Here is a 10,215-nt window from a genome sequence, read left to right as displayed (position 1 = left end):
TTATGTATATATAGAATAGAATTTGGATTATCTTTTTCCATAAAATATACAAAAAATATATATATTTATATTTGCGTACATCACTGTGCCATTTTATATATCTCGATCCTGTCCATTATATAAATTAAGAAATATGTTGTATTTTTTACATCTCTTTCAATTATAAGCATTAAAAAACAACAAAAACATTATTTCGTTCTGCCTACCTGACACACTCATTATTCACAATAAATTCCAAATTGCAGAATCACCCAGAATGTATTTTAACACACATCAGTTGTGTTTCGAAAAGTGTTGTTGAGGCATAATAGGCGAGTGCCAGAGGCCTGTTTCAAAAATAAATTTCCATGAGATTACATAATTAATTACATTAATATCGCTTTTAATAATATAAAATAAAAAAAAAGTTGCTTCTTGCAATTCAAAAAGCAATTTTCTTTTTCCTTTGCAATAAAAATTAATCTCTAAAAAATATGCGTTTGTTGCAGCTTACTTTTGTGATTTTTCGTTTGTTCATTATTTATACATATTTTATTATCTGTAGTGTATACAGTTGTGTAGGATTATACAGATTGTATCTTACAATTAGCCTGAACTATATAATTCCAGATGTTACATATTAAAACATATTGTACATAAAATGCAATGTTATAAAATTATTTGTAAAATAATTAAAAAAAAAAATCTTACACGAATCGCAGTGCTAATACAAGTATCTACACTTTTTTCGCGAATTCATGTATAGAATGCATCACTGACATATCATCTCGTTCTACTAACCATTGCTTGAGAAAACGTTCAATTCTCTTGGCATCAATCTGTAATAATTTAATAATAATAACAACAATAGCAACAACAACAAGCAATGAAGGAAACATTTTATCATTATTTGTACAGTATTCTGTATATATATATATAATTCTCATAGAATATTTAATAAAATAGACACCTTATCTGTACCGATATCGGTAACTTTCAAACCTTTCATCAGACCAGTAATATCTACAATCCATATTTGTTCGCAAATTGTAGCAACCCATAAGTTGGGTGTCAATCGACCTATTACGTGATCACTATCAAAACCTGACCTGCAAATTAATTAATTAAGTGCGTCAGTATACAAAATATATGGTAAATAATCTCATATTATTGCAATAAAAACGATGTTTTAAAAAAACGACGATTAAACATGTTCAAGGTTCAACCTTGTGATTATCTTAGTTCTGTCGATGATCCAAGGTACTATCGTCCTCATATTTAATTTTTCTTTCCTCTCATTTCTCGTATTTTTCATCTTTTCAAATAGCTGTAAGAGTCTGCTTTTATTTTTCTCCGAGTCTTTATTCGCATCTACTCGAATAGATGCTCTTTTCTCGGCTTTTTCCTGGCACTGATGTTCCTTTTCTTCTTCTCGCGCGATATCGCGATAATAACCGCGCTCTTCGGATGACAGTTGCTTCCAGAAGTCGGTAATTTTTCTTGCAGTTTGGGCTGCTGTTAACGTAGGATTTTCCTTTGCAACTAAACGCAGGATAGTTATTAATATTGTAACTTTAATTATTTTATATATAGATTTTATTTACTATATGCGTCTTTATACACAATAACTATATTGTAGGTGTATGAGCAATGTATAAAGAATTTGGATAATAGCACAATTATACCTTGTGATCTAACATGCTTTAGAAATTTAAGATTTTTGTGATCAACGTGCGTTCTATCTGGCTCTAGTATTTCATCAATCGTATCAGTTAAATTATCATCTGACTGTCTCTCAATGGCAATATCCGATTTTATAACTGTACCACCCTGTCGTGTTTGACAATAGTGTTAGTTGTATCATAATTCTACGATAAAATTGAATTAAGGAAAATTGGTACGTGTTATAAAATCATTAGAATTTCACCTTAAGTCCAGTGACGTGACCCTTACTCCATGCTTCCAATGGAACTTGCTTTTCTTGGATGTCTACTTTATCCTCGTTTTTATTCACGGAAATATTACAATTTCCAATTTCTTCTATAAAGTCAAAATCCTCACCAAGGTCTACTACAGGTAGTTGACTTAAAGTTAAACCATCTTCCGCCCTGCAATTTACATTACTAATATTTATATAGTTGTCTGTAGTTCTTGAATTTAATCAATAATCGCATTCTATATACTAACGTCTCATCATTAGTGGTAGGGACGGTATTGTTTGAATCAGAATCGCTCAAATTTGGTGGTTGTATATGGGATGTCACAGCCAATGTATCTCCGTAATGCTTCTGATGACAAATCTGATTATCATTCTGTTGCTCATCTTGAGGTTTCTCATATGCATTATCATTATTAAGTATCGGTTTTCCTTTAACAATATCTTCTCGAATAACTCTCTCTTGAGCATGTATTTTTCGTCTTTTGCACGCAGGCCATTCGGTGTCGGCCACATTTTCATTCGCACTAGGTGTGTAATCTTCATAACAGGCAGACGTGTCTAACGACACGTTTTGTTCAGTAACTTTCGCAGATTTAAGTCCATAAAATTTCTTTATATATTTATCTACAGCATTAAGGACTTTATTCTACAATGTGAATTACACACTTTGTAACACTTATACACGTGTATTTCGCATTTTACATTTTTTAAAAGCTTTAAAATAGAGAATAATCATTTGACTCGCTTCATACATTTACATAATTATTACAATTGTTTTATATATAAAAAAAACGTCTTTAACATTAAATGTAGTATTATTTAAATTCTAATTTAAATTTAATTTCGAATTTTACCTGATCTTTGAAAAAAATTGCATCTTTATTTGGTTCTAGATTGACATCAATGTCCATTGGCCTCAAAGTAATGTACACAAGAAATACCACTTTCTTTCTACATGACTCTTGTTCAAAATGTTCTAATATCAAACCATTTACTAGCTACGTATATAAAAAAAAAGATACTTTTACTATCTTATTATAAATATAAAAATTATATTATTTATATTTATAATATGTGTGTAATAAGATTTGTAAAAAAAAATTTAGTTTTTACTTCGAGTTAAAATATAATAATATTCAAATACGCAGAATATACCTTTTCCAGATCCTTATGCTTAATAGACCTATTATTTACAAAAATATAGTGTAAATCAGAATGAGAAATTTCTGATAGATCCTGTACCTTTTTTGAAGGCAACATTAATTGCAAAGTAAGCTGAAAAATTATCAAGACATTCTCAGAAGAGTTGCTAATTATAACGAAACATATTTCTCTTAGTAGCATAATGATTTTTCAAACAATTTCAAGAATATATCTACCTCTGCATCCTTAAACTCAATCCATTCCATGTTAGACATAATTTTTCTGCCAAGTATATGATTCACAGCTTCTTTGATATTATTTAGACTTGGCTTTGTAAACATAACATTATTGTTCGCTCTGAATTGAATTCGTACGTTTGGTTTACATATCCCAAAGCATTGCATCAGTGTCTCCAATAATTTGATAGTCTGATTAGCTTTTCTCGTATTGGTAATTATTTGTCTCCTTACAGGCACTTGCTTAAATAAATTTCTCACTTGCACTGTAGTTCCTATAATAAATTAGCATATCTTTTTAAGAATACATACGCCACACAAAATATAGTAACAATCACATGTATATTATCATATATTTTGAAAAATTTTAAAAATTAATAGGACATTTTTACCGGTGCTTCTATGGCAAGGTTCACAGTTCGCAACTTGTCCATCATGATTCATTGCGTACGAGGTCCCAACATTATCCTCTTTCGTTTTTGTTATTACGACAACTTCTGCTACTTCGCACACTGCGCTAAGTGCTTCTCCTCTGAATCCAAACGTTTGCAATGTATCTGCGATAAGAATAGACATAGGAATTCGCTTATAAAAATTGCTACGACTACGCTGCGGCTTAAAAATATTTCAGCTGACTGAAACATTATGGATTGAATATGCGAGGGCTACCTAGATCTTCAAAATTTGATATTTTAGACGTGTGGGAAGGTAATCCCATGTACGGCGCATCCTCCTTAGATATGCCACAACCATTGTCCTTTACTTCTATTAAGGATGTGCCGTTATCTAGCTGAGAGGAACGAAAAGATGCATGAATATGACAATCTTCCTTGAAAAAGATGCAAATATGTAAACCAGTCGAGAACATATTTTGAAAGTGTCTGCCATAAACTTTATCTATAGAACGCCAGCAAAAAATGTAACAGAATCTGTTAATAAAATATAACGGCCGATTGACTGCAAAAACTGAACAGAATCTGCCGTTTCGTAATCATTTTAATTATACGTTCCAATTGGTTCCAATTGAATGTTTAATGAAAGATTTTACTCCGTTTCTGCCAATTTGTTATCACCGTTGTCAGATCATATCGGCAAGCTCTACCGGCAAAATACGAGTTTAACGCGAACACAGATGAATATCTGTTGCAAAATCTGTTGCCAATCCATCGTCATACTGTTTGCTTATTGGAAATATATTATATTGATTGTTACGTACAAGGTTAATTTCGATGCTGTCCGCATTGGCATCGATGGCATTTTCTATCAGTTCCTTCACCACGGCATACACGGACGTTATTATTTGCGTGGTGGTAATTAGTTTTACCGTTCTTACGTCCAGTGCCGAAATCGGCATCTTTCAAATGTTATCAATTCGAAAAATGTTTGCTTTGGCTTTGGCAATCTACGATATTTTTTAAATGCTACACCAGTACCACGTGCACCAGCATGGGAATGGCAGTTCTGCTCGTGCTCTCTGAAATCTCGTACTATGCATTACACTTTCTGCACTTAAAACGAAATAGAGATATGATTTTACGTTGGAGAGAGAAAGAGAGAAATGGCGCGAAGAGTACAGTTACAAAAGAATAAACATAGGGCAGGTGCAGACATTTGTTCTTCGTAGTTGCACTCTTTGTACTCTTTCGTCCTTTTATTATTATTATTTTTTTCCCAGATGCAGACGCAAATTTCGAAAGTGAGTGAACAAATAAATGAGCTCGAAAATTCATTAACGAATGATGCATGTGTGTTATGAAGGTTAAGATCTGTGAAAACGTGAGAAAAGATGTGGAGATTGGTGAATAAATTATATTCAAGAACAATTATAATTTTGAAGAAATCGAGGGAAAATCAGTAATTAGGGATTATGCACTGACTTATATTATTAATTGATTGGAGAATTCCAACGTCGCGTCGTTATCTCGGGTGTATCGTAGACACGTGAGGGTGTTGCGGTTAGAAGGAAGTGGCATTTTAACATCGACGCACCGAGGATGGAGCGGTTCAACATGCAGATCTTCCTCGAGTTGAAGTCGTGCTGCGACAATTTGATAAAAAATCCGACTAAGGATCACGCGTACCGAGTCGCGGAGGTGGTCGGAAACATCCCCGATCAAACCATGCAAGATCTGTCCCAGTACTGTTTACTTCCCATCATCACCAGCCTACAACGCGACTCGAGGTAATTTAGCATCTACGGCATTCGTTGCTGCACTAACTTGTGCTACATATGATAAAAGAAATATGGTTGTATACAATGTACCGTCGTAATATGTATACTATCAATGATATAAATTAACAAATATCTGATCTGAAATATATTTCTTTATGTAGTACGAACGTGAAAGAGGAACTGATAAGGACTGTGAGAGTTATAATACGAAAAATTAGAATTACAAAATTGAAACTCTTCTTCGACATCTATGGATCTCTGTTGATCCAGATTTTTGACAAGAATCAGCCCAATCAAGGTATGAAAACTGGATTACGTCGTTGAACTTTTATAATAATTTATAACGATAGTCTGATTATCTTTGAATTTTACAGTGATCTTGTTTCACGAGGAGCTTAAGGAGGCAGTAGCTTTATGTATTAAAGATCTTATCCATCAATGCGTTACCGACGTGATAGAATCACTTTATACCAAGGAAAATGTACTGAAACTTGGTCAAGGAATATTTTTATGTCTAACAATCGCAAGAACTGAAAAGTCATATTCTGTGAGGTAAGCATTTAGAAGAAGTATATTGAAGACGGCATTATATTAGTTTTATAACAAGTTTCATCGCGTTATGCAGCCTTGGATGAGACAAAGCTTCCAAAATGATTTCATTACAATTGCAATTTTTATAAGAAGGAAATGTAAATTCCTTACTCAATTTTTACTCTGAAGGCTTTGTTCGCAAGATTTATTTATTGTCGTTATTGTTTGGAAGTTTCTGTTCTCCGAGGAATGCTGCAGTACCATTTATTACAGTGGAATAGTTTTCCAATCAAAATTTATAGTATCGCATATGCATGATGGCATGACAAGTCTGGGAATTAAACAAAGATCTTTTGCCGAACTGTTCTAGTAATGAGCTGTCCAACATTCCAGTCTTATAATGTATCACCTTGAAATGTATATTTATATTAATTCAAATTAATTATTGTTAGATTAGCTGGGATAGAAGCGGTAATGGCTTTGTGCCATATCGATGATGAACTAGACAAATCCGACATTATTATGCAAGATCAAGTAGCAGACGCCATCATGGCATTTTTTCCCGGTATTGTCAGTGGGCTACAGGAAATAGCAATGGGAGGTGAAGTTCAGAATCATAAAATTACAACGGTAATACATGATTTTCACATATATTGAACTATTTTCAAGATATTCCAAAAGAGAAAGGTTATTTTAACAATAATTATAAATTGTACAATAATTGATTGTTGCAGATAGCAATTCGAGCATGGGGTAGAATCATATCTATGGTAGTCGGTGATAAAGCTGAAGAAGACACTGAAGAAGACATGTTATCTATAGAAGCACTTGTGAAAAAAGGTTGCAGTATATCCACCGACGCGGCACATGGTGCTAAACATAACGGAAAGTGCGACATAGAACATAATTTAAAAGGAGCTACAAGAAATGAAATATGGTTTGAAGCCGTAGCAGTTAAGCTTGGCGCTTGTATACAACTGTTGGACCAAATTAGAAGCCATTCACACTACAAAGTTAAGAGAGAACTAGTTGAAAGTATCGGCCTTATACTTAAAAATTGTCGCAGGTAAGGAATTTCTCTTTTATATGTTTTTCTATATATTCTGCTTTCTGTATTTTTGTAACACCTGAATAAATTTATATATATTTTATATAGGAATATGAAACCAAATAATATGACATTAATAGATTATTTGATTTCCCTTTCTGAAGACGAATCCCCAGAAGTTGGTGAAAAAGCGCACAATATATTGCACACAATAAGTGAAAATTACATGCAAAATCATGATATGAAATCACTGGTTGATTCATTGGAAGACAAGTTTTACAGCTTACTTACGAGACTGCCCACAATTATTAGACGATCAGGTGAGATCTTTTTCTTATTGACTAAAGTTCAAAGTTTCTCATTTTGTATCACTATTAATCGTAATGTAATTATTAAACATAAATATGAAAATCAAAACGACGCGTATGTATCTACCTTTATATTTTCCAGATGATAACGAACAATTGGCTTACTTGAATCAATTCGCCGGCTATTTAAGATTATTTGGAAAGCAAAAACTGCCTCATATTATGAGGTCTCAGGCTCATATGCAAAGATTGCTTTTAGCTCTTGTCTACATCATGGTCATAGATTGCAACGATGTATCTATTCTACAGACAGCAAATGTGAAAGATTTAGATGATCCTGCATATTTTTACGGATCAGATTCATGGAGACAGTTTAAGTTTATTAAGAATAACTCGTGTAAAGAGAAACTTGTTACAATATGCAGGCTGCTCGGAGAATTTGGGGATATTAGGATATTAATTGACACTATTCTCGAGCTTATGATGGATGCACCACAACACAGGAAGGAACTGAGTTTGCTGCTTAATTGGGCCTTAGGTAATACATATATCTTAGGTAATATATATTTTTTTCTTTAACGTAGGCAATATATATATGTATATTTTTTTTTCTTTGTTTCAGTTTCTGTCAAAGATTCGTCTTCCTCATATTTATATAAGGAAATAGTAGACTTTTACACAACACAAGAAGTATGGTACTTGCCTACAGAAGTAACTGATGGCACTCCTTTGGTACAGGCACAGAGCAATATAGTGCAATGTTGTCTTTTGACAGAAGGATTAGGCCTTATAGCACAAAATTTACAACGCGACTATGACAGATATCTTCTAAAAACCTTGTATTTAATTATTGAAAAAGCAGGTGTGTGTTGTTAACAGCGAAAAAGCTCAAATCTTTCTACGAACAAATAAAAATTGCGGATAATTTCAGGCAGTGGAAACGGTTTAATCAGCTATATTGGAGTGAGTACTCTCGAAAATGTCGCGAAAGCACAACAACATAGGACAATTGGTGATTTACTACGTGCTAACGTAGATTACTTTTCTTATCACATTATAATGAAATTACGCCAAATAGATCGCAATCCTGGCGTACTCGACGTTATCAAAGTTGTTATGAAATATAGCAGATTAGATTTTTTGCCGCACTTGAAAGGAATTGTAGAGGACGTATTCAGACAACTAAGTACTCCTCATCATCAAAAAGATACTTATTCGTTCCTGAAGATATTCTACACGTTTATCATATGCATAAAAACGTTAATAAACTGGGACGATACCAAAGTAACGAAAGAGGAAGATGCGCGAGCTACAAATGATCCTTCGGAGACGATTATTCTTTCTTTGTTAGAGTACTATAATGCAAAGAAGATTGATGAAAAAATTGAGGATGACATTGAAGAGACAGAATCAGACACAAATGTGCCGGATACTGAGTTATTGGAAGAAACAAATGAGGATTACTCAAATCCCAGTGCAGAAGGTAATGAGAATTTATATTTATTTGTATAGACTGTTAAATTTTTCATTATTTATTATATGTTCCAGACAAAGAAGAAAAGTTGCCAACTCATATAAGGATAATCATAGACGTTATGAAACGTTGTATACACTTTCTACCTTCGAAGGATGTACAAAAATCGCTGATGGCAATGCAAACGCTTCGAGAGGGTTTACCGATACTAATCGAATGGGAGAATGAACTACTGCCTCTTGTGCATCAGTTGTGGCATCCGCTGACCGACAGATTTAACGATGAAAATGTTCTTGTAATTAACCATGCGTGGCAACTCTTGCACGTACTCGCCAACGTGTCGAATGACTTTATCAGAAGCAGAACTCTACGGTAAGATACCCCTCGCGCATTTCACCGAATAATGTATTGTAGAAAAGCGACTAACACACACGCTGAGTGTCATACGTAATTAATTTTTCTCACACACAGAGAGGTATTGCCATCTGTATTTAAGTTCCTGACTGAGTCTTCTAAAGAAAGTATCAATAAGAGCTCGGTAAACATTTACAAATTTACACAAACTTATAAATCTCAATACGAGTTGTTATCTACGTTGGGAATAATCGCGCGACTCTTGAAGCTGTGCGAGCACGAGTTATGGCAAATATTAAGTAACACACAATCGTACCTTAGTGCACGTCAACATACCGCATTACAGGTAACATCAAAATAGAAAGAAATAATTGTGTATAATCTTGCATATGCATAAACGTCTTTGACCACTTATTACTTGATTGATAGGCGTGCTGTGTGAAATTGTACAAAGATATTGCTGATTATAATGGGGATATTGCATGGGTGAAGTGTCTCAGTATCTGGAATTCAAAAGTTGCACGGATAGTACCTGATGCAACATTTGATATGAAAAATTTGTTGGTATGTTAGCATTTATAATTATGAGATGCGATTTTTGCAGTTTCTATGAATTAAAAAATTTTGCATTACTTTTCAGATTCCAGATGTTGCTCCGTCAAATGAATATTATAGAAATGTAAATGAAATTATTGTATATATTCAACAGAAGAATACCCATTATTGAATAAACATATTTAAAACATATATAAAATAATTAAAAAATTGTAATTAAACCCTTAAAAAAAATGTGATAAACAAGTAATAAATACTAAGCCAAAGTTTTTCAAACAAAACGTGCCATTCGGTAACAAAGCGCCTTTATGCTGAAGTAGTATAAAATACTAATCACATAGAACGTAAATAGATTGTTAGATTTATTACAATTTATAGAATCCATGTGAACTACACTAGAGAATAATAAAAAAATTTTGTGACATAATTTTTATTGGTATATAATTCTAACATTTTATAATTATTTCCACATTTT

General features: G+C 33.1%; 2 protein-coding genes across 8 annotated transcripts; one reads left to right on the top strand and one right to left on the bottom strand.

Moving 5' to 3' along the window:
• Window positions 1-665: 665 nt before the first annotated feature.
• On the bottom strand, window positions 666-4,776 carry LOC143900440 (uncharacterized). 6 transcript variants are annotated; one of them, XM_077411789.1, is made up of 12 exons: window positions 4,514-4,776; window positions 3,967-4,126; window positions 3,690-3,854; window positions 3,298-3,572; window positions 3,074-3,193; window positions 2,773-2,916; window positions 2,167-2,564; window positions 1,907-2,102; window positions 1,665-1,809; window positions 1,206-1,521; window positions 950-1,088; window positions 666-818 (listed from the first exon to the last, which is right to left on the bottom strand). In XM_077411789.1, the coding sequence occupies exons 1-12, from the start codon at window positions 4,649-4,651 to the stop codon at window positions 717-719; spliced, it is 2,298 nt and encodes a 765-aa protein (XP_077267915.1). In that variant the 5' UTR covers window positions 4,652-4,776; the 3' UTR covers window positions 666-716. The 6 variants fall into 6 exon arrangements, with proteins under 6 accessions (XP_077267915.1, XP_077267916.1, XP_077267917.1 ...); XM_077411790.1 differs by having other exon boundaries at window positions 1,907-2,087; window positions 4,514-4,774; XM_077411791.1 differs by having other exon boundaries at window positions 3,967-4,087; window positions 4,514-4,774.
• Window positions 4,777-4,956: 180 nt separating this feature from the next.
• Tti1 (Telo2 interacting protein 1) lies at window positions 4,957-10,167 on the top strand. 2 transcript variants are annotated; one of them, XM_077411782.1, is made up of 13 exons: window positions 4,957-5,479; window positions 5,632-5,768; window positions 5,845-6,022; window positions 6,454-6,631; window positions 6,736-7,067; window positions 7,158-7,369; window positions 7,500-7,895; window positions 7,980-8,219; window positions 8,289-8,840; window positions 8,906-9,203; window positions 9,303-9,531; window positions 9,615-9,749; window positions 9,826-10,167. In XM_077411782.1, exons 1-13 carry the CDS (start codon window positions 5,292-5,294, stop codon window positions 9,910-9,912), a joined length of 3,162 nt encoding a protein of 1,053 aa, XP_077267908.1. In that variant the 5' UTR covers window positions 4,957-5,291; the 3' UTR covers window positions 9,913-10,167. The 2 variants fall into 2 exon arrangements, with proteins under 2 accessions (XP_077267908.1, XP_077267909.1); XM_077411783.1 differs by lacking the exons at window positions 4,957-5,479; window positions 5,632-5,768 and having other exon boundaries at window positions 5,884-6,022; window positions 6,459-6,631.
• The last annotated feature ends 48 nt before the right edge of the window (window positions 10,168-10,215 follow it).

This window comes from Temnothorax americanus, unplaced genomic scaffold (genome assembly GCF_048541705.1).
Source record: "Temnothorax americanus isolate GAGA-0224 unplaced genomic scaffold, ASM4854170v1 Scaffold3, whole genome shotgun sequence".
Taxonomy (NCBI): domain Eukaryota; kingdom Metazoa; phylum Arthropoda; class Insecta; order Hymenoptera; family Formicidae; genus Temnothorax; species Temnothorax americanus.
The sequence above is the reverse complement of the archived record's forward strand: the minus strand, read 5'-3'. Positions and strand labels throughout refer to the sequence as shown.